The sequence below is a fragment of the Neoarius graeffei genome, chromosome 14, assembly GCF_027579695.1.
Source record: "Neoarius graeffei isolate fNeoGra1 chromosome 14, fNeoGra1.pri, whole genome shotgun sequence".
NCBI lineage: Eukaryota > Metazoa > Chordata > Actinopteri > Siluriformes > Ariidae > Neoarius > Neoarius graeffei.
In genome coordinates, this window is record NC_083582.1 from 46,539,514 (window position 1) to 46,564,006 (window position 24,493).

Sequence of the window (24,493 nt, forward strand, 5' to 3'; positions counted from 1 at the left end):
CGCTGAGAGATTGAGTTTAGGTATGGAAGAGTGAGAGAGAATAGAGAAAGTAGTGAGTTGAGAGAGAGAGAGAGAGAGAGAGAGAGAAAGAATGGCACTGATGTCTACTTCTTGTCGTGTTCCTCTGAACAAAACTGGTGTCTCAAACAGCTTGAGTCTGTACCCTCAGCAGCCAATGTGAAGCCATTCATTCATTTATTCATCCATTCACTCATTCATTCATATTCACTAACAGCTTGTGGCCTTGGGGGCATGGTAAGCCACCAGGTGTGAATGGGAGGAAGAGTCACAAAGAAGTAGTGTGTAACGTGTGAGTGGTTACACCTCTGTGCGGTTAAGAATGAAGTGTACAGTTTGGACACATCGTCTAATTCAATGGTTTTTCTTTATTTTTATTAATTAAAAGACACCTTATGTCTTAAAGTCATGATGGATGTCGTTTCACTTTGCTTAGTTGAGCGGTTCTTGACAGAATATGGATTACTGTAGTTGTGGAATAGGGCTGTTTACTGTATTTTTGTGGCTACTGCCTCATAGAGGCTGTAGCCACTACATCACTGTGTTGTAAGAATGTAAGAATGAGAGTAACAATAGCGGACTGCGCATGCGCATACAGGTGTTCCTATTAAAATGGCCAGTAAGTGTATACAATTCGGTTCACCATTCGAAATAAATAGACTAAAGAAATCGCTTTCAGACATGTTTATGCTTATTACCGAGGGAAAGTGTGTTCCTATTTTAAAACATACACCAGGTCGTCCCCTTTTCCTCGCCTTCTTCGTCCAGTGGTCCCATGTGTGATGTAGATGTGATGCATTTCTGACTTGTTACGGGAAGTTGTAGAACAGAGTACTGAGACCACTGAGCTCTAGCACCAGGCCTTTTCCGGGAAATAAGAGTTTCGGTCATGGCGACAGCATGTGTATGTCAGCCTCGGTTCGGAGGTTTCAGTTTCGAAAACTGTAAGAGGTAAGAGTAGAATAATATAAAGTACAGACACTTGGTATATTTTACTTCTGTGATTTTTAAATTGCTCATTTTTGGATTATGCTTCATTTTTGTGGCTACTGCCTCATAGAGTAAATATATATACTATATTTACTGTATGGACACGGTATCAGAAAACAATTTTCTTTATAAGCAGTAGCCACATGTACCCATAGGGTACCTATTTTTATGATTTCCTATTTACTGTTTAATCGCAAACACATTAAGAAGGTAAGAAGTTGCACTAATTAACTTTTGATGAGGCACACCTGTTAATTGAAAAGCATTCCAGGTGACTACCTCATGAAGCTGGTTAAGATAATGCCAATAGTGTGCAAAGCGTCATCAAGGTAAACAACGTGTCACCTGAACATCAAGAGTATATTTGAGAACCTTGCCATTCCAGATGCCAGGACTCACACATTGGACAGAAGCTTTATCCACCAAGCAGTCCAAGCCTGGAACACTCTACCAGATAGGGTGGTTGGTAACATCACCCTGGCAGGCCTGGCATCATTCAAAACTCAGGCCCACCGATTTCTTCTGGCTGTCTAAGCTGCTGTGAACCATCTGATTAGTCCTTTAGTTTCGGAATCTACTTGGCTATTGTTCACTCTAGTGCTATATATATATACACACAAAAATAAATAAATAAATAAATAAATGCATTTATTAATTTATTTAAAAAATAATTTTAAAAAAGGTCAGTGCTGGCTACTTTGAAGAAACTAAAATATGAAACATTTTGGGAGGCGGGGGGGTTTCAACACTTTTTGTGTTGACGACATTATTCCATATATATTCCACATCTCATTTCATAGTTTTGATGTCTTCAGTATTGTTCTACAATATAGAAAATAATCCAAATACAGAAAAACCTATGGATGAGTAGGGGTGTCCAAACTTTTGACTGGTACTGAATTTATAGTCTGTGTGTGTTGCAGTAAAGTTCTGTTGACCCGACAAGGGAGAACAAGACAGACAGGCTTGTGAAACATTGTGTGCACACTGTTTTAAATGCCTGATTTAATTTGATGAACAAAGCACTAAAAATCACTGAATAAAATTAAATAAAAGACAGCATCGCTCTCGCTAAAGCCTGCCCTCATTCCCCTCACTGCCACCAGCAGTCTACACTGCTTTATCCTCCTCAGGGTCATGGTGGATACAAAGCTTGGACAGAAGGTGGAAATACACACTGGATGGGTCACCAATCAATCACGGGACACCATGCGCACACACACACACACAGACACAGACACACACTTTGGCGAAATTTAGTGTAGGCACTCTAGTAGCAATATTTTGGGAGGTGGGATGAAAGTGGAAAAGTAGAGAACCTGAAGAAAACCCACGCATGCACAGAGTAAACATATGAAAGTCCACACAGACAGTAACCTCAGCTTAAGACAATTTGACACCAATATTATTGATTGCAATCTGAAATATAAAATCTGTCTGTTCCACAACACAGCCAAATGAGAATCTAAAATGCATACAGTAGGCTCCCTCACCTTAAGCACAAAGTTGTCTTCAGCCTGCAGCTTGAGGTCCAGTACGGACTGTTTGACGAACTTCTCAAATTCCAGGTCCCTTTTACGGGGGACATCCAGAGCAGGGAACAGGTCTCCAATGAGGCCCATGAAGATGGGCATATCATCTGTCACTATCTTGGGCACGTTAAAGTCTCTCAGAGCCCTCATGAGCACTTGATCCTCAGGTCGCTCTGGATCCCCTCTCTTCAGAGAGCCGGCCACCACCAGCACGGATTTGATGGCTCTCAGGCCCCAGTCGTAGTGGTCCTGAGATATACAAGTAGGTCAGAGGAAACAAAATCTAATATAGCATGTGATACAATTCCACACTGTATCAATACTTTAATTTATTTTATGCTCTGAAAGTCTACCCAGTAGCATACTAAATATGACCTTGAGCATTTTTTAATTAAATATCTTAAATGTTTATTTTTTTATTTTTGAAAAGTGCTGCTTGAAAAATAATACTCAGAACAATGTACAGCAGGGCGGCACGGTGGTGTAGTGGTTAGCGCTGTCGCCTCACAGCAAGAAGGTCCGGGTTCGAGCCCCCTGGCCAGCGAGGGCCTTTCTGTGCGGAGTTTGCATGCTCTCCCCGTGTCCGCGTGGGTTTCCTCCGGGTGCTCCGGTTTCCCCCACAGTCCAAAGACATGCAGGTTAGGTTAACTGGTGACTCTAAATTGACCGTAGGTGTGAATGTGAGTGTGAATGGTTGTCTATGTCTATGTGTCAGCCCTGTGATGACCTGGTGACTTGTCCAGGGTGTACCCCGCCTTTCGCCCGTAGTCAGCTGGGATAGGCTCCAGCTTGCCTGCGACCCTGTAGAAGGATAAAGCGGCTAGAGATAATGAGATGAGATGAGATGTTTTAAACTATCAAAGAGCAATAACACTTTGACATCAGTCACTACTTTTACATGCACAAAATATTCTGCTTTTTCCCTTCCTCGGAAAAAGGCAATATTCTGCCTAAGCTGTTTACATGGCTAATGAAAATGAATATTCCAGTAATATTCCCATTTGCATGCAGCCGTGTATACTCTGATTGTCTAGTTGGTTTGGGTGCAGCACACAGAGCCGACCGTAAACAGGCGAGAGGCCCGTGGGTCACAAACTGCCATAAAAACCCCAATTGAGATGAATATTCTGATTGCGCTGTATACATGTCCAAAGAATGCGCCTAAATCCCGAATAATGTCAGCATATCTCACGTGTCTTAATTAGACAGTGCAATTTGGAATAAAGCCAAATGCAGAATATCCAAACTAAATTTGCTGTTTACATGACCTGTATCAAATTCAGAATAATGTCATATTCAGAATAATAGTGGAATATTAGCACTATATATTGCATTAAAAATCGGATTTTAAAAAAATGCCCATCTTACCCTGTTATTCCTGTACAGTATCATTAAAACTATTTATCATACTATATAGAAGTGGTGACCTTTGGGCAGGAAAATATTTGGGTGTTTTAAAATACTAAAGTCAAACGCAGTAGGTTATAACTGCCATAAAAGTCAAATGGTCTTCTCATAACTGTCAAAATGTGGCCTTTATAGAAAATAGAGAGAAAATGGAATTAGATTGAACAGTGCGTTCTTAAAAATAAAGTTTTAACAGTTAAACTTTCTTGGTAGCCACATGAACTGCCAATGCTGGCTGTAACCACCTTAAAGGAACATTCCAGATTTTTTTTTTAACCCAATCTTTATCTGCTACATTTATAGCATATAGAAAACTGGAGGAGAGAATGTCTTATTGACTTTCATCATCTGCAGCCAATACAATAAAAAAGTAACTCTGCTTATTTTGCACTTTTCATAAGCAATCGGGGGAAACTGAGACACTTTTGAGTTCAATTTTAGCCATGCTGAGTAACATGATAACATTTGACCTCTAAATTATTCCTGCCAGAAATTGGCACATCTTTCTTTGGACAAATCCTGTCACATCTATAGCCATTTGTGGCTGTGGGCCAGAGAAGCAAAATAAGCCATGATCACTGAGTGGGATGGATAGCACAGTCTCTCTCCCCTGTCACATCATATCACAGTGTCACTGGCCAATCATGGGCATCTGCAAATCAGGTATGGGTAAGAGAGCAGACGGCTTTAGTCTGTGTCTGGTACACTGCTCCGTGAGTGGCAGTTTGACGAAATGTAGTGGGCTGCCTTCACATTCCAAGCTGTCTGGCTTCGCATGGCAAAATTATCCATCATAATCACCCATACACTACTGATGTAGTAGATAGAGATAAGTTTGGGAGTATGTTTAAGGCTTAAGTTTGAGAGTAGATTCTTAAACCATGTCAGTGCTGGATTGTCCTTTACCTGTTTGGACAGAAGCTCCTTGCAGAGCTGATAGAGAGTGATGAACTTGCGGGCCAACAGTCTGGCCTCGATAAACCCTTCTGCTACCAACATGATCTCACAGATGAGTTCGAAGTCCGGCACTACCATGGCACAGGGCCTAAAGAAGACCCATGAAAATATTCACATGAACAAACACTCTTGGAGAGAACTATATTACCTGCTCTAATAGATAGCCTAGAACAGAGGTTCTCAACCTTTTCTACTTTAAGGCCCACCTATACATACTTGCAACAAGTAGGGGCCCATTAAAAAAGATCCCCAATTATTTGGCTCATCAGGAATTCAGGAATAATCTAATAGATTCCTATTAGAATCTAATAACCTATTGTAAAGTGTATTTAATGGGATTTAACATCACTCCCTGTTACAGATGGGAGCCCAGGAATTAAATAAATGCAATAAAAACAAACTGTTTTTAATTGTAGGTACTGTATTTTAAAAACTGTATGGATGTACCAGAAGCCAACATAAAAACCATGCATGCAGGGCATTCTCAGTCAAAAGGGATTAATGATCCAAAAGTGGAGTCTGGTCCATTAACACAAGAACTTGTTGCCATGTTTGTGTACAACAAACAAGCAAGTTATTAAAACCAAGAAGTACAATCAAAAGAAGTAGATATAGAAACCACTCAATAGGATAGACCCTTACACACTAACAAAGAAGGATTTTTCCTGTGAAAGAAAAATTTACTAGCTAAATTTTGATCCTATTGTAGCCATAACTTTGTAAATACAAAGACAATAGTTATGCATACTATTAATTACTTAATGCGAAGATAATTAACAGATAATCCACAGATTTAAGGGGTTTTTTAAAGATTGTATATATTTTTAGTCTTTTGTATTTGTAATAATTGGTACATGCACAACCCCACAAGCTCTACTGATCAACTTATCGTGTTTGAATAAAGTTATTCATTCATTCATTCATTCATTCATTATGAGTTGGAAAATTATCCATCCATTGAGTTCCCCGACATCTCAAACTACCTGGTGCTGCAGACATCGTTCTACACGGACAAACAGATGGAAACCTGGAAGAGCATGGAGGTGTACAACTTTTTATATGTGGCTGGGTTAAAGATCTGGGGATCAGGACACTACAAGGTAAATCCTGTATTATTTTTGCCAGGGTAAATAGGAGTTTCTGAGCTTTTATAAGCGTCTTTGAGAAGGTTGGTAGGACGCTACAAGTTTTAGTATCAGATGTAAACAAACCACAGGCGCTCGATTCTCAATCCTTCCTGCTCTTCTCTTCCAGCAGGCATCACAGATCCATAGAATTTACCCACAAATGTATTTATTTATTCAGCCCCCTGCGCTCTCTCTCTCTCCCTCTCTCTTTCTTTGTGTGTGTGTGTGTGTGTGTGTGTGTGTGTGTGTGTGTGTGTGTGTGTGTTTTAAATGTGACAAAATAAAGGCTTGTTCTTCTTAATTTACCCACAAATGTATTTGTTCCACTTGAAAAGTGTATGGCAAACCAGCTACTGGAGTTGGGACACTACGATATCCTGAACTATTTAGTATTTGGCTTCAAACTTGATAAAATTTCACGGCCCACTAGATGGTGCTTCATGGCCTACTAATGGGCCACGGCCCAGTGGTTGAGAAACACTGGCCTAGAAGATCTGTGTTAGTTTTATACAGAAAATACACAGAAAAAGCATGCGTTCATTAAGTAAGGAATAAAACAACTTTTTCCAGGGTCCTGAAGGGTGGTATTTTATTCTTCTTATACCACACCAATTTGCCAACACTATTTTTTTTTTTAATTTATATTCCGGGGTGGCACGGTGGTGTAGTGGTTAGCGCTGTCGCCTCACAGCAAGAAGGTCCGGGTTCGAGCCCCGTGGCCGGCGAGGGCCTTTCTGTGCGGAGTTTGCATGTTCTCCGCGTGGGTTTCATCTGGGTGCTCCGGTTTCCCCCACAGTCCAAAGACATGCAGGTTAGGTTAACTGGTGACTCTAAATTGACCGTAGGTGTGAATGGTTGTCTGTGTCTATGTGTCAGCCCTGTGATGACCTGGCGACTTGTCCAGGGTGTACCCCGTCTTTCGCCTGTAGTCAGCTGGGATAGGGTCCAGCTTGCCTGCGACCCTGTAGAACAGGATAAAGTGGCTAGAGATAATGAGATGAGATTATTTATATTCCACACTTACCGAAAGAGAGCTTTCAGATTCTCAGGCAGCTCTGTCCTGCCAGCGTAGCCTGGATTCATGGTGATAAAGATACCCACGGAAGGGACCAGGTTCACTTCCTCACCCATAAAGTTAAAGCGTTTCTTCTTGTCCCGAATGGCATCCTGGATACTTTTCACCTGATAATACCAAAGACACCTGATGCTCAGGATCAAACTGTAGGATCATTTAAATACTTTATAGCTCCTCTTGTATGCTTGGTGTTTTTGCATCTTTTTTTGTAATGAAATCATACGATGGTTTTTGATTAAAATGTTTTTTTCTACAGCAGTATTCAAGGTAGTTGCAACGTTCACCCAAGACTGCTTTGATTTCAATGAGCTAGATGTATTTACTCCATGTATGTACAGTACCAGTCAAACGGTTGGACACACCTTCTACTGTAATTCAATGTTTTTTCTTTTTTTATCAAATAAAAGACACTTCATGTCTTAAAGTAATAATGGATGTCGTTTCTCTTTACTTAGTCCAGTGGTTCTTGGCATAATATGGACTACAGTTATGGAATAGGGCTATTTACTGTTTTTTTATTATTTGTTATTTACTGTTTGATTGCAAAGACATTAAGAAGGCAAGAAACTGCACTAATTAACTTTTGACGAGACCTGTTAATTGAAAAGTATTCCAGGTGACTGCCTCATGAAGCTGGTTAAGATAATACCAATAGTGTGCAAAGTGTCATCAAGGTAAATGGTGGCTACTCTGAAGAATCTAAAATATGAAAAACATATTGAGTTTTTTTAACACTTTATTTGTTTACCACATAATTCCATACATGTTCCATATGTTATTTCATTGTTTTGATGTTTTCAGTATTGCTCTACAATGTAGAAAACAGTCAAAATACAGAAAAATCTATGAACGAGTAGGTGTGTCCAGACTTTTGACTGGTACTGTATGTGCCAAGCTACTCCAAGTTAAGAAGTGGAGTTTAAATAAGCACAGAAATTGAAATACTTTTCATCAAGGAAAATCACATTGTTCTGCTTTGTTTTGTGTAGCTCAACTCCGATGTTGTGCCAAACACACAAGGAAATCATCACATAGCCATATGAGCTATCTTTTCATCCTACCGTATATCTGTCATCGAGCCTGTTTGCCTGCCAAGTAAGAGCAAATTCAGCTGTACATCAGATAAATATTCAATAGGGATGGCATGAATTGCATCCCACATCAGAAAATAATATCACATAATGTATTCCACCTGTGCGGAAGCATACTGGAAGAAGTTTTGTGTTTGATAAATGCAAATCATTCAGACTAAACGCCTTCGCAGCACTTAATGATGCATTCCAGAGACAGATAAACAGTGGCATTAGACCATTATAATGGCATGTAGCCTAGCATAGAGCTGATGTCCTTGAGTGAACTCCAAATCCATATGTCTACAAGGATGTTGTATCTTAGATCTGAGCATCTCAACTGAATGATGTATAAAATCGAAGTAAGTTTTGCTCCAAAGGAAATTGGATTTACTTGAAAAATTGCATTCAGTTTGGGGAAAACAGAGAAGAATCGGTTAAATTGGCACATCTTTTCAACTAGTAGCATTTAGGAGGAAAATAAAGTGTTCCATATTAAGGAGACCATTTACCACTAGTTCTGTGCATCCCATAGTGAAAAGCAGAGCTGGGCTAATTTGTCTCAATACTGATATGCCTTCTGGCCTCCTTCTGTTTGTTTTTGCCTCAGCAACAGTTCTCACATATAAAACTTAAACGACATGTATTCTGTCATCCTGTCCTGAAGCATCCCTGCAGTTGGGCTTAAATAGAATGGATTATCAAACAGTCCTCCTCCACCAAAAAGCCACTTTGTGGTGCAAGTGCACAGGAAGAGAGAGCACATTCACGCCCTTGCACAGCTACTCTGATGTTCGCAAACTTGGTAAGCTTATTCTTTCCAAGCACACCAAAAAAAAAAAACAGAAAAAGAATGCTGATTCATTATTCATCACAGCACCAAAAATCCATTCATTTCTCTGACATTCTGAGGATTCAGACAGTAGCAGTGATGCTTAAAGAGAGTCCACCTTTGCTTTCACTCTCGGCTATCTCTGAGTCACCAGCCCCTGAAATGTGTCGTTAAACATGCTCTGCTCTAGTGTAGCACAGTTGTTGGAAAAATGTGCCACCATAAACCGGTCATTCACAAGTTTATAAAACCATCCATCATCAGGGGAAGATTATGTCTGCAGGCAGGTATTTGTAACTGTATAATTAAGATGTACCTTGTTGTATAATTTCTCAAGAATGTGCCAAATAAAAACCGACAGGCACACTCTAAACTCAAATTTAAAGCAAAATGTCTTTTGCCGTTGCTAATTACAAGAAGGTGAAATTTAACCCACTGGTACTTTAGAGGTTGTTCCATAGCACGGCAGCAACCGAGTGTGAAAAATGCTGTGTCAATTTTAGATGACTGGGGCTGTGAGGAATAGAGACGGATTACCAACAAGGCCTACTGGAAAGTTCCCATGGGCCCTAGCCACTAGTGGCCCTAACAAGCATGGATTTACACTGATTTACACTAAACCACAAACAACCCCTATCATGCATGAGTGCATATAGACCCCTTCGCAGTAAACGTTATTCATACGTAAGAGGAAATTGCGCGCGCAGCCTGGACCCAAAAAAGACTCAGCGACGGTAGACACGAGAAGAAATATTTGGAAGAAATGCCTAGTTGTTGTGTTGTCGGGTGTCAGAATCGTAGCAGTGATGGGGTTAAAATGTACAGAATTCCAGCAGGATCTCACCCATTCCAAAAAAATCGCCAACGTCTATGGCTACAAGCCATCAAACGTGTAGACTGGGATGAAAGCACTATGCGTGGGTTTGCAGCGCCCACTTCATCACAGGTAAGATCAGGCTATTTATTAAATCTTTCTTTTTTATTCTTTCTAGTCTTTGTTTATTGATGTAGCAAAATACTTTGGTAACGTTTGTCTGATTAGCTGGTCATAGTTACACAATGTAATGAATATTGTTAGCATGTTAACTTAGCTTTGCATGCAATTTTGTTTGTAGGAGAGGTCTCGCTTGACTCAAGCAGTCCAGTTTTTGTGCCATCATTATTTGTGTATGCCGAAAATCACAATTTTAAAGCAAGGATGGAAAGGTAAAATTGTGTGCCCTCACTCTAAATGCCAACTTACGTTGACTGCTCTAACCTTCAGTTAGTACCGTTCAGTTTCATTTCTGGTCTCTGCCTCTCACTTTTTACGCAGCTCCGATTTCTCTTAGCCGCACTCTTTACACTATCATTCCTTTCATGCCATTACCTCCTGCAAATTGCTGTTTAGTGTTGGTATTTGCTGTTGTAGCTAAAGCCACATTGCCATCACATCACTGGCATAATTTGATTAAAACAAAATGAATATGAATGTCCCATTGTTAATCAAGTTGTAGTCTCGCTGTAACCAGAATGTTGATGGCAGGCTACTTTTGTAAATAGTTTTTTTTTTTTTTTTGAGTTTGACATTTTTTGTAAATAGTATGACTGCCTTCAGGTCTCATCTCATTATCTCTAGCCGCTTTATCCTGTTCTACAGGGTCGCAGGCAAGCTGGAGCCTATCCCAGCTGGCTACGGGTGAAAGGCGGGGTACACCCTGGACAAGTCGCCAGGTCATCACAGGGCTAACACATAGACACAGACAACCATTCACACTCACATTCACACCTACGGTCAATTTAGAGTCACCAGTTAACCTAACCTGCATGTCTTTGGACTGTGGAGGAAACCGGAGCACCCGGAGGAAACCCACGCGGACACGGGGAGAACATGCAAACTCCGCACAGAAAGGCACTCACCGGCCACGGGGTTCGAACCCGGACCTTCTTGCTGTGAGGCGACAGCGCTAACCACTACATCACCGTGCCGCCCCCTGTCTTCAGGTATCAGAGGAAAACTTACTAACATCGTCCGTCCACTCTTTAATTAAATACGGATCCGGTAGGCGATGTCCACTTGTTAGAGTTAACTTATTTATGTAGCATTCTCGATCTTGTAACGACAATTGTTTTGCATAATCTGACAGCTCATAATGCCGGTCTGTGGGCAGCGCCATTGTTTCTGAGTCCAGGCTGCGCACGCATCCTGGCAACGGTCGGTTTGTTTATAAACATGCGAAGGGGTCTATAACACAAGCCAAATAATTTAAAGTGACAGAATCTGAAATAAATTTAGAAATGTTACTGGTGTAAAGATCTGAATTTGTAACCAATATGCAGTAATTTAAGGCCATACTGAAGCTAGGTAAGTGGGTCAAAAATATAAAAACATGGATAACTATAAACCCAAACCAAGTCAGAATGGCTAAGAATAAAAATGAACTCCAAACTAAATAAGACTCAACATGCTGTTACAGACATGGACAAATTTGCTGGTACCCTTTCACGAAAAAACAAGAACCCACAATTTTCTCTGAAATAACTTGAACCTAACGAAATTAATTGGCATCCATCATTGTTTATTCCATATTTAATAAAAATCAGACTTTGCTTTTGATTTTGAAATCAACTGATTATTTTATATAACAAAGCAAATGAAAATGACATGGGAAAAAAAATGATAGGACCCTTAATCTAATATTTTCTTGCACAACCTGTAGAGGCAACCAATGCCTCTCAATGAGACTGCTGCATCTGCCAACAGGTAGTTTGACCCACTCTTCCTGAGCAAACTGCTCCAGCTGTCTCAGGTTTGAAGGGTGCCATCTTCACACTGCATATTTCAGCTCTTTCCAGAGACGTTCGATAGGATTCAGATCAGGGCTCATAGAAGGTCACTTTAGAATAGTCCAATATTTTGTTCTTCACCATTCTTGGGTGCTTTTAGCTGTGTGTTTTGGGTCTTTATCCTGTTGGAGGACCCATGACCTGCGACTGAAACAGAGCTTTCTGACGCTGGGTAGTATGTTTTACTCCAGAATGCTTTGATAGTCTTGAGATTTCATTGTGCCCTGCACAGATTCAAGGCACCCCACAGCAAAGCAGCCCCAAATCATAATCAAGCCTCCTCCATTTTTCACAGTAGATATGGTGTTCTTTTCTTTGAAAGCTTCATTTTTTTTCTTCTGTGGACACAGAGCTGATGTGACTTGCAAATAAGCTTGAGTTTTGTCTCATCTGTTTAAAGGACAGGCTCCCAGAAGCCTTGTGGCTTGTCAATATACATTTTAGCAAATTCCAGTCTGGCTTTTTTTTTCTTTTTTTCTAGTTTTTCTTTCTACAATGGCGTCCTCCTGGGTCTTCTTCCATGGAGCCCGCTGTCGCTCAAAAAGTGATAGATGGTGCAATCAGACATTGATGTACCTTGACCTTGGCCTTCAACTTTTATCTTTTTGGAAGTTGTTCTTGGCTCTTTTTCTACCATTGGCACGATCCTTCTGTACAATCTGTGGTTGATTTTCCTCTTGCAGCCACATCCAGGAAGGTTGGCTCCAGTCCCATGGAACTTAAACTTCTTAATAATAATTGCACCTATAGCCACAGGAACATCAAGCTGCTTGGAGCTGGTCTTATAAGTCTTTGCCCTTAACATGCTTGTCTATAATTTTCTTTCTGATCTCCTCAAACAACTCTCTCCTTTGCTTTCTCTGGTCCATGTTCAATGTGGTGCACACGACGATACCAAACGGCAGAGTGACAACTTTTCTCCATTTAACTTTGATTAGTGGTAGGTGAGATTGTGAGGAGAAAAGCAATAATGAAGCCAGTTGCCAAAAGTAAAACTGTTTTCTGCATTGTACCAGGGCTACTGAAGCACTTAGTATTGTAGGCTTGTGCAATATAAGAATTTAAATAATCTCTACATAATTTTACACTGCCACAATATCCTGTGACATTTACTCAGATTATATTGCATTACTAAACCTGCCTACTTTTACACATTTTCAGTAGGAGCTATAGAATTTAACACTGGAGTACATTAATACAAGTTGTCAGACAAAGATACTCAAAAAGCAGTCTTTTTTCTTTCCAATAAAACAGGAGATAAGGAAGGATTTGTTTGAATTGATTTCTAGGTCTTGAATTGTTTGATATTAACTGATATTGGAAGCCTCTTCCCCTTACCCCTTCTCATGTGTGCTTGACTGGACTCACAAGGCACCTTTGCTTTATGTCAAGGTAATAAGTATATTATAAGCAGGGCTTTCCCCAAAGCGCGGATACGTGGCGCTCTGCCGCGCTGTGCAACGTGAACTCCATGCTGTCACTTGCACACCAAAAAAAAAATAAAAATCAATACCATAAATTAAACAATGCGGAGGACTTTCTGCACCTAAATATCTCCTATTCCCCTCTGAAAATGAGTAATAACTATAGGAATAGGAAGATATTGTAATATATAGGTCTAGACTATCCTGGTACTCAACCCAGAAGTGAAAATAAAGGGTTTCGGTGCATGCACTGACTGCCATTCGTAACCATACATAAAACCATGTTCTAGGTGCTGGTCGCTAGATGGTGCGGTTGCGTGATTTGACCTCGAGTCTGTTCCTGGCATCCAGGAATTGGAAAATGAAGAGGCGTGCGATAAAGTGTTTTCATTTCAAATCTAATTTTGTCTTTTAAATTTTGCCCCTTGCATATTTGACAAGGTAAAAAACCAGCAAATTTAACAATGTTGAATTGTGCCTGAATTCAGCCCTAGATGCCACCAGAATGCACCATTTGAAGTCTCTAATTTCAAAATTTGCTGCGTTTTCTCCACTGCTGCTGCCAGAAAACAGTTCCCAACTGTAAAGCTGATAATATTATTACGCTTTCCCCTACTGACTATATTTACACAGTGGCCATTTTCCTCTAACGTCACACTCAAGGTGGGAAACTCAAATAAAAGGATAATGTTGTATCGCTGTGTTCCAGGTTGCAAGTCGCATAAATATATACCGTAGTGAATCTGCAAAATCTTTGTCATTTCACCACTTCCTGACTAATCAGCAACTGAGAAGATAGTGGATAGTGAAAATTCGGAGGAACATCAGGCCATATTTCATGGCAAAACAAGATATACTGTATACCCATCAGCTATCATTCGACAACAGCTAACATTAGCATTCAACCACTTCCTAGCCAAAATTAACGTTACCGTTTTATAGTGTTACATGATACTATAAATTAATCTGAAATTTCAACAATCTTGGACATTTAGTTAACCATGAAAGTAAACCGCACTGGATGTAATCAAGTATGGAAAGTCAACATCATACAAGCATACTTACTAATCCCTTCCTGGGTTAATGTGATGCTAACGTGAGGTAAAAACTCACCTGCACCGCGACCACAGACAGCACCTCTACTGAGATCCTGTTAAATTCATCGAAGCAGCCCCAGGCACCTGTCTGCGCCAGGCCTTTGTAGATGTTGCCGCAGGACTATGGGATGAGAAAGACAAGAGAGAAAAGGAGACAGGGTGAGAGAAAGTCAGATTCTGGGTAGAGTCTCAACTGAATCCTTTCAGAACAGATGATAATGAACAGATGCTGTGTGACGAGCAAATCATAGCTACATTCCGGCATTCCCTTTTTATCATATGAGCCATGAGAATGCTGCATAATTTACATTCCTTCTGCAGCCAATAAGCGTCAACATCCTAGTGTTTGCTAATAACTCTGCATTTAATTCATACTCAAAAAGCATCATGCAATAATCCTAAACAGAGCAGCAGAGCCTCTTTACATGCAGGGGACACAATAATGATAATGTCAAGGGAGGAAAAATCTGACACAAATGAGTGTTGATTGATTGTGGGTATCCCAAAGCAACCCCTTACAAATTTTTTTTATTAGCCTCTCTGTATTTAATTATTTTCTCTCTCTCACTCTGACCAGTATCATACTGCAGTGTACAACCAGGGCCAGTAATGATGCAGCAGTCTCGGCAGGTACAAGCTGGATAAAGAGATTAGTGCTGTGTCTTATTGACTGTCATATTATATGGCTTTTTCTCCCAACTAGTGAATACAGCGACGAGACTGGAATACTGAGGGGGTAGGTGACACGGCTTAGGAGGTAAATAAGCCTAGGCATCAGAGCTTTACTAATCTGCTGGCCTCCATGTTGGCAGAGGACAGCTTTGCTTTGCTTTAATACACAGCTCAAGAGATGATGGACAAGCAAGAAAAGAGGAATGGAGAAAGAGAGAGTGAGAAAGAAGGACATGTGCTGCAGGGTATAAGCAGCATTCGAAAAACACACATGCATCAGCAAACCTGCAGTGAACTCTCTGACACTAATTTCCTCTTAATTAAAACAACACGCCAAGAGTTGTGCTTGAGGTGACTGCAGATGCAAAATGATTTCCCAGAAAGAAGGAGAAAATAAATGACTAAAATGACTGAAGATATAGGCAGCACATGTAGTAGGAGTCTTCCACCTTGTAGTCCATCTGCTCAGAGCAATTGAAGACGTACACCATGATGCCGAGTGCTCGGCCCAGGTCTTTGGTGGTCTCGGTTTTTCCCGTGCCTGCAGGACCAGCTGGGGCTCCGCTCATGGTCAGGTGGAGGGACTGAGTCAGTGTGATGTAGCATCTGTGATGGTCACATATAAGTATATTCAGTTCAAAATCAGATATTAATATGGTTTAGAGAAATATATGGCAGTGCTTTTTTTTTTCCAAATACAGTGTAGACACACATATCACTGTTGCTCTTGAATAATCTTTGTGTACTATAACTAAGCATGGGCTTACACAGAGTTACATATCAAAGTAAAAGCCTTGAGATGTTGCCATTCATCCTCAGAAACATTTTCCCTAATGACACCTTATGATTATAGGAAGCAATCACCTTTTGTACATCTTTAGAGCCCCAGTGCATAATGGAGCCATCTGCACCGCAAACATTCCTGAGCACGTTCATCTCAACATGGATGAAAGCCAGAGTTCTGACATGGTCAACGGAGTATTCCAGGAGCTATGAAATCCCCACCACCATATGCTTGGTAAGACGCAGAGCGATTGATTTCTCCATCAAAGACATGCATTTCCACTTTGTTATTCTTTCAAAGACATCCAGGATCCATTTGGGGCATTTTTAGTATAAACAGCTTGCTGAACAGCTTCGACAACTTGCTATCTGCTTTTAACTGGAAAGTGTTTAATGGGATACTTTCTTTCTTTCTTGGGCTCTGAAGCTTGCGCTACAACTGTGATGAGCTCTGTGTGTGTGTGTGTGTGTGTGTGTGTGTGTGTGTGTGTGTGTGTGTGTGTGTGTGTGTGTGTAGGGAAGAATAAAATCGCCAAGCCTGAAAAATGAAAAAGAAGTTTCAAGTGCTGTCTTCCTGTCCACATCTGCTTGCTGTGTGCACGCGCACACACACACACACACACACACACACACACACACACGCTGACACATTTGCCTAAATTGTAAAGTCACTCTAAACTTTATAATTTACATCAACTTTATGATTTGAACTTCCCGAAAACGCTTTCATGATCAAGCCCCACCCTGGCTTTAGTGGATAATCTTACCTGGATACTGTATAGTTGTACATAAGAACTGTTTCTTTAATCAAAAAACACTGTCCTGTGGTTATCCCAGGATTTTATTCACAATAACACCACGATTATTATGGTATTTTAGCCTTTACTCTCTTACAGCTGTATATTCTAATGATTTACAATCCTGCCATCTCGTGTCTGGCACCTCTCAAGGTTTCTTCCTAAGGGACATTCTCCTTCCTGCACTTCTGGCTTTACTCATTATGGATCCTGATCTATATTTTAGGATTTCTCTCAAGCAGATTTACGGCAATGGCTATTGTTAAAAAGCACTATTCATATAAAATTGAACTGAACTGAAAAAATTTTTTATATATATAAATCCCTTCAGGGAGGGATTAATTTGAATGAGCAGGCTGGTCAGAAAGAGAAAACTGTTCCCACAAGAGGTTTGCTGTGGGAGGCTGTGAGAAAATATTGTAATAGGAAAGTGATATTACATCATAAAATACAAGAACTTATTGTGAAACAATATGTAAATGTGGGCGTCACGGTGGTGTAGTGGTTAGCGCTGTCGCCTCACAGCAAGAAGGTCCGGGTTCGAGCCCCATGGCCGGCGAGGGCCTTTCTGTGCGGAGTTTGCATGTTCTCCCCGTGTCCGCGTGGGTTTCCTCTGGGTGCTCCGGTTTCCCCCACAGTCCAAAGACATGCAGCTTAGGTTAACTGGTGACTCTAAATTGACCGTAGGTGTGAATGTGAGTGTGAATGGTTGTCTGTGTCTATGTGTCAGCCCTGTGATGACCTGGCGACTTGTCCAGGGTGTACCCCGCCTTTCGCCCGTAGTCAGCTGGGATAGGCTCCAGCTTGCCTGTGACCCTGTAGAACAGGATAAAGCGGCTAGAGATAATGAGATGAGATGAGAATATGTAAATGTCTTTTGTTATTAGACTGGTTTAACATAGGAATTGTATAGGTCGGTGTCAGTTTGGGGCACACCCAGTTTGCAAGATTTTCAAGGAATCTTTTAATGTTGTTTAATGGTTTTATTTGATGGACACTCCATGTCAAGCAGTTTCTTATAGATTATTCTGGTCAGCGTCATGGTGGATCCTGAGCCTACCACCTGAACACTGAGCATGAGGTAAGAATACACAACCTGGATAGAATACCAGTCCATCACTTGGCACCATGCACACACAAATTCACAATTAATATTGTCAAACCATCTGGTGTGTTTTTGAGATGTGAGATGAAACTGGAGAACCTAGAAGAAACCCACACAGGACATGCAAAACTCTACAGTGACAGTAATCCAAGCAACACTATCCACTGTGACACTGGAAACAAGTTTTAGATAACTTGAACTTTTTCTATCTACTGAAATTTAACCCTTTAAATTCCTAAAATAAGTAGGGCCATACTTACATTCCTCACACTCATGATCACATTCTTTTCCTATTAGTTTTACTGAATAATTCAGTAGTTCCTGTATAATATGCCTTTAAGATCATTAATCGAATAAACTGATGGTTATTTAAGGGTTAATATTTACAATTAGTGGATGTTATGGAGCCAGATTGATTGCCGCAGTGCAATTTACCTCCACTCAAGGGCTTCTCTGATGAGGAGGAACTTCACATAGTTATCGATAACTAACTTTCAACTTGAAATTTACAACCCCGATTCCAAAAAAGTTGGGACAAAGAACAAATTGTAAATAAAAATGGAATGCAATAATTTGTAAATCTCAAAAACTGATATTGTATTCACAATAGAATGTAGACAACTATCAAATGTTGAAAGTGAGACATTTTGAAACTTCATGCCAAATATTGGCTCATTTGAAATTTCATGACAGCAACACATATCAAAAAAGTTGGGACAGGGGCAATAAGAGGCTGGAAAAGTTAAAGGTACAAAAAAGGAACAGCTGGAGGACCAAATTACAACTCATTAGGTCAATTAGCAATAGGTCATTAACATGACTGGGTATAAAAAGGGCATCTTGGAGTGGCAGCGGCTCTCAGAAGTAAAGATGGGAAGAGGATCACCAATCCCCCTAATTCTGCACCGACAAATAGTGGAGCAATATCAGAAAGGAGTTCGACAGTGTAAAATTGCAAAGAGTTTGAACATATCATCATCTACAGTGCATAATATCATCAAAAGATTCAGAGAACCTGGAAGAATCTCTGTGCGTAAGGGTCAAGGCCGGAAAACCATACCGGGTGTCCGTGATCTTCGGGCCCTTAGACGGCACTGCATCACATACAGGCATGCTTCTGTATTGGAAATCACAAAATGGGCTCAGGAATATTTCCAGAGAACATTATCTGTGAACACAATTCCCCATGCCATCCGCCGTTGCCAGCTAAAACTCTATAGTTCAAAGAAGAAGCCGTATCTAAACATGATCCAGAAGTGCAGACGTCTTCTCTGGGCCAAGGCTCATTTAAAATGGACTGTGGCAAAGTGGAAAACTGTTCTGTGGTCAGACGAATCAAAATTTGAAGTTCTTTATAGAAATCAGGGACGCAGTGTCATTCGGACTAAAGAGGAGAAGGACGACCCAAGTTGTTATCAGCGCTCGGTTCAGAAGCCTTCATCTCTGATGGTATGGGGTTGCATTAGTGCGTGTGGCATGGGCAGCTTACACATCTGGAAAGACACCATCAATGCTGAAAGGTATATCCAGGTTCTAGAGCAACATATGCTCCCATCCAGATGACGTCTCTTTCAGGGAAGACCTTGCATTTTCCAACATGACAATGCCAAACCACATACTGCATCAATTACAGCATCATGGCTGCGTAGAAGAAGGGTCCGGGTACTGAACTGGCCAGCCTGCAGTCCAGATCTTTCACCCATAGAAAACATTTGGCGCATCATAAAATGGAAGATACGACAAAAAAGACCTAAGACAGTTGAGCAACTAGAATCCTGCATTAGACAAGAATGGGCTAACATTCCTATCCCTAAACTTGAGCAACTTGTCTCCTCAGTCCCCAGACGTTTACAGACTGTTGTAAAGAGAAAAGGGGATGTCTCACAGTGGTAAACATGGCCTTGTCCCAACTTTTTTGAGATGTGTTGTTGTCATGAAATTTAAAATCACCTAATTTTTCTCTTTAAATGATACATTTTCTCAGTTTAAACATTTGATATGTCATCTATGTTCTATTCTGAATAAAATATGGAATTTTGAAACTTCCACATCATTGCATTCCGTTTTTATTTACAATTTGTACTTTGTCCCAACTTTTTTGGAATCGGGGTTGTACATAAAGATTCACATGACGCTGGTAAGAGCCTCGATTGGGCTCACCTGTCTGTGAGAGGAGTGATGACGAGACGTGGCGTGTTGCCCAGGTACTCATAGGAGTAGAGAAACTGGGCATCACAGATGTTGGCAAAGCAGTGCTTCTCCCTCTCATCCCAACGGTGGCGCAGTTGGGACAGCCACAAGAATGCCTGCGAGTTCTCCACCTGTGAGTGAAGGAGCACAGACGCACACAAAACCCAGATCTCATACAGAAGTTGTAGGAAGTCTTTTATAGTCATGAGAAAAGCTACAACTGTGAACAATTTCTAACTTTTTATACATGTTGAGAACCAATTTGTGACTGCCAGACCGTGCTCAGCTAATATTCTGCACCATGCAAGGACGGTGATTATGGAGGATTAAAGACGAAAGAATGTAACACCTGAGCGGTGAAGAGAAATTATCCAGAGGCTAAGCCACTCTCTTCACTTCACTTTCATTAGGATTTGTATTTGACTTAACAGTCATTACTTAAGTAAATCCAAAAAAATGAGAAATCATAAGGGAGCACAGTAAAATAATAATATAGAATAATATAATTACACAGCAAATAATATCATATGCACATTTCTTAATGAATATGTATTCCAAGTCCCCTTACTGAACAAGATAATGCAGTGCTGGCTCTGTAATTTCACTCTCTATGTGCTGACTGTGACAGAATACACAATGATTCTGCAGAGACTACAGTCGTCTTGCTATATATATGGTAAGCGAATGACATTAATGTTGACGGTGGTACCTTCTGAGAGATGATCTTTGCCACAACGTCTCTGGCGTGGACGTCTATAGTGCAGATGGTCATGACCTTCTGTCTGTCTCCAGGGCTGAGCTGCCCAATCAGCAGGGTGATGAGCATGTTCAGCTGGCTCACTTGTTTCTTATAATACTCCTTCATAGCATTCTCATAGCCCTCCTCAAGCCTGGCAAAGGCCATACCGACATCAGTGGTCCACCAAATCTGAGTACAGGTGAGTGCAACCTAACAAGATGCACACCCGAACACGTAATAGCAGTTAGAGAGCACCCTGGTGGCCTGGTACCAGCTGAACAATTCAGCACTGGAATTTACTGCAATAAATGTGTGATGGTTTGGGAAACAGTGACAGTTGGATGTCACTGTAGCTGGTTGGAGCTGTTTTGTTTGTTTTTTAGGTTTTGACCAAAATAGTTTTTCTACCTAAAGCATTCTTTCCAGAAATTATATATATGTACTTTTTCATCTTGCCTAGGCTATCTTGTTGCAAAGATCATATAGACCCCTTCGCAGTAAACGTCATTCATACGTAAGAGGAAATTGCGCGCGCAGCCTGGACCCAAAAAAGACTCAGCGACGGTAGAGACGAGAAGAAATATTTGGAAGAAATGCCTAGTTGTTGTGTTGTTGGGTGTCAGAATCGTAGCAGTGATGGGGTTAAAATGTACAGAATTCCAGCAGGATCTCACCCATCAAACGTGTAGACTGGGATGAAAGCACTATCAAAAATGCGCGGGTTTGCAGCGCCCACTTCATCACAGGTAAGATCAGGCTATTTATTAAATCTTTTTTTTTTATTCTTTCTAGTCTTCGTTTATTGATGTAGCAAAATACTTTGGTAACGTTTGTCTGATTAGCTGGGTCATAGTTACACAATGTAATGAATATTGTTAGCATGTTAACTTAGCTTTGCATGCAATTTAGTTTGTAGGAGAGGTCTCGCTTGACTCAAGCAGTCCAGATTTTGTGCCATCATTATTTGTGTATGCCGAAAATCACAATTTTAAAGCAAGGAGAATTGTGTGCCCTCACTCTAAATGCCAACTTACGTTGACTGCTCTATCCTAGCTCCCGCCCCGTTCAGTTTCATTTCTGGTCTCTGCCTCTCGCTTTTTACGCAGCTCTGATTTCTCTTAGCTGCACTCTTTACACTATCATTCCTTTCATGCCATTACCTCCTGCAAATTGCTGTTTAGTGTTGGTATTTGCTAGTCTGGCTAACGCGACTTCAAAGCTCTGCGAGCATTTGGTCTGGCAAAGATATTAAGCCCAACCGTTTCCCAAAGGCGTGGTTGACCCGCCTCCCTGAAATGCCTCAGTTTGCTACTGGTCGAAGCCAGAAAAGGCTGTGATGAAGCTTAAACCAATCACATCACTCTTTCCTCTGACATATGTGACGCGACGGAAACTGCTTGAGTAGCAGGAAGAAGATAAATACCTCCAGGGCTGCTCTTTGCTCCGTTTTCAATGAGAACTTCCCGTTGAATGCTTTCAATACAGCATCTACCGCTGTGTCAAAGGCTTGCCGCTGCTCCATGTTCGTAATGTTTCTAGTGAATGAAGCGCTTCCGGCATAGATTCTGTAAACAATCTATGGCTTCCGGTCGCAGTTCTACTACGTCACTGCCTTGAACACGCCTCTACCCAGGGCCGTTGGAGATGCTCAAAGTTGATTGGCTCCCGATTTTTCGGGAGCTTGGAAGAACTGGAGATAGCTTGCCTTGCCAGACTAAGCTCGCAACAGGCCCTTGTGTTGCGTCACACTTAGGATGGGCGGGCCCAGGCTAGGTATTTGCTGTTGTAGCTAAAGCCACATTGCCATCACATCACTGGCATAATTTGATTAAAACAAAATGAATATGAATGTCCCATTGTTAATCAAGTTGTAGTCTTGCTGTAACCAGAATGTTGATGGCAGGCTACTTTTGTAAATAGGTTTTTTTTTTTTTTTTGGGTTTGACATTTTTTGTAAATAGTATGACTGCCTTCAGGTATCAGAGGAAAACTTACTAACATCGTCCGTCCACTCTTTAATTAAATACGGATCCGGTAGGCGATGTCCACTTGTTAGAGTTAACTTATTTATGTAGCATTCTCGATCTTGTAACGACAATTGTTTTGCATAATCTGACAGCTCATAATGCCGGTCTATGGGCAGCGCCATTGTTTCTGAGTCCAGGCTGCGCGCGCATCCTGGCAACGGTCGGTTTGTTTAAAACATGTGAAGGGGTCTATTGAGCAAATTTAACAAACACAGTGGTGAAAAGTCAGTTTGCCTAAAAAATACTATATAGAGCAACATACAGTAATAAATGAAACAAAGTCAATATTTGGTGTGACGACTCTTTGCTTCAAAAGATAAAACTGCAATGTGTTCTGTTTTATAAGGAAATGAGCTGTAGGTTTTACTGAGCATCTTTCAGAATCAGCCACAGTTCTTCTGGGCACTTTGACCGGCTCCCTTGCTTCTTAATTTTGCAGCAAAACCAAGCAGCCTTTATTATGGTTTTTTGTCTGAAAAGTGTCTCTTATGTACAGTAAAAAAAAAAAAAAAATTTAAAATGTTTTTGTACTGACTCGATAATGGAGAATTCATGAAATAAAAATCTATAACAAAGTTTGTAATAAAAAAAAAGGTGCCTAAGACTTTTACTGGATATATACAGCAGAAGAGATCAAAACTGATTTTCTACTGTACAAGGTTTTTCCAATACGTTAACTCCACTATATATATTTCCTTGTTATTCATGAACATTCCTGATTTCTGGAAAAAGTTTGTTGTGAATGTTAAAGATCTGTTTAAGGGTGCTAGTGCATACCTGAGCAGGATAGTCAAACAGCCACTGTTCTCTCGGTTTTTCCTCATATGCTACAACAGCGTCCGTCATCTCGTGACGCACAGTAGCACGCATCGTATCCAGAACTCTATTTAGCCATAATTCAACCTGCAAAGCAGAAGTTATTCAACTTCACCTGAGCATCATCGTCAGAACAACTCCCTCAAAGTGTGTAACTCGGTGCTGTATAAGAGTGAGAAAGTGGTCAACTTCAGGTAGACTCAGAGTTCATTCATCTTCAGTAAGTACATTGTCCTGGTCAAGACTGAGTTGGAACTGGACCCTATACCCTGGAGCACTGGGCATGGGATAGGACACACCCTGGATTGGATGCCAGTCCATCACACACACATTCACACAACCATTCGCACCGAGTGGCAATTTAACACAGCTAATCTCCCTACTGGAATGTTTTTAGGAGATGGGACGAAACCAGAGAACCTGGATGAAACCCACCAGAATACAAGGAGAATATAAACAGACATGCACAGTTTAAAAAAAAAAACACTCCATGTTATTTGTGTGAGACTGTAGGCAGTGTGTTACAGTACTATATTGTGAGACACACATCTCTTGGAACATATTTTTGACGAAATTTAAGAGTATTTCAAAATAATATTTTACATGGGGCGGCACGGTGGTGTAGTGGTTAGCGCTGTCGCCTCACAGCAACAAGGTCCTGGGTTCGAGCCCAGCGGCCGGCGAGGGCCTTTCTGTGCAGAGTTTGCATGTTCTCCCCGTGTCCGTGTGGGGGTGCTCCGGTTTCCCCCACAGTCCAAAGACATGCAGGTTAGGTTAACTGGTGACTCTAAATTGACCGTAGGTGTGAATGGTTGTCTGTGTCTATGTGTCAGCCCTGTGATGACCTGGCGACTTATCCAGGGTGTACCCCGCCTTTCGCCCGTAGTCAGTTGGGATAGGCTCCAGCTTGCCTGTGACCCTGTAGAACAGGATAAAGCGGCTAGAGATAATGAGATGAGATGAGATATTTTACATGAAGGAACAGTCATTACTATCAGTGAAGGCGCAG

General features: G+C 41.0%; 1 protein-coding gene across 1 annotated transcript in view; it reads right to left on the reverse strand.

The window, feature by feature from the left end:
- dnah9 (dynein, axonemal, heavy chain 9) overlaps positions 1 to 24,493 on the reverse strand; it is a 212,060-nt gene that overhangs the window by 115,133 nt on the left and 72,434 nt on the right. Inside the window, exons 24-31 of the mRNA XM_060939807.1 lie at positions 23,446 to 23,571; positions 20,612 to 20,851; positions 19,873 to 20,033; positions 15,477 to 15,633; positions 14,372 to 14,476; positions 7,056 to 7,213; positions 4,854 to 4,992; positions 2,502 to 2,789 (exon numbers count right to left, since the gene is read on the reverse strand). Coding sequence (XP_060795790.1) covers positions 2,502 to 2,789; positions 4,854 to 4,992; positions 7,056 to 7,213; positions 14,372 to 14,476; positions 15,477 to 15,633; positions 19,873 to 20,033; positions 20,612 to 20,851; positions 23,446 to 23,571 — 1,374 coding nt within the window. The remainder of the gene's footprint in view (positions 1 to 2,501; positions 2,790 to 4,853; positions 4,993 to 7,055; positions 7,214 to 14,371; positions 14,477 to 15,476; positions 15,634 to 19,872; positions 20,034 to 20,611; positions 20,852 to 23,445; positions 23,572 to 24,493) is intronic.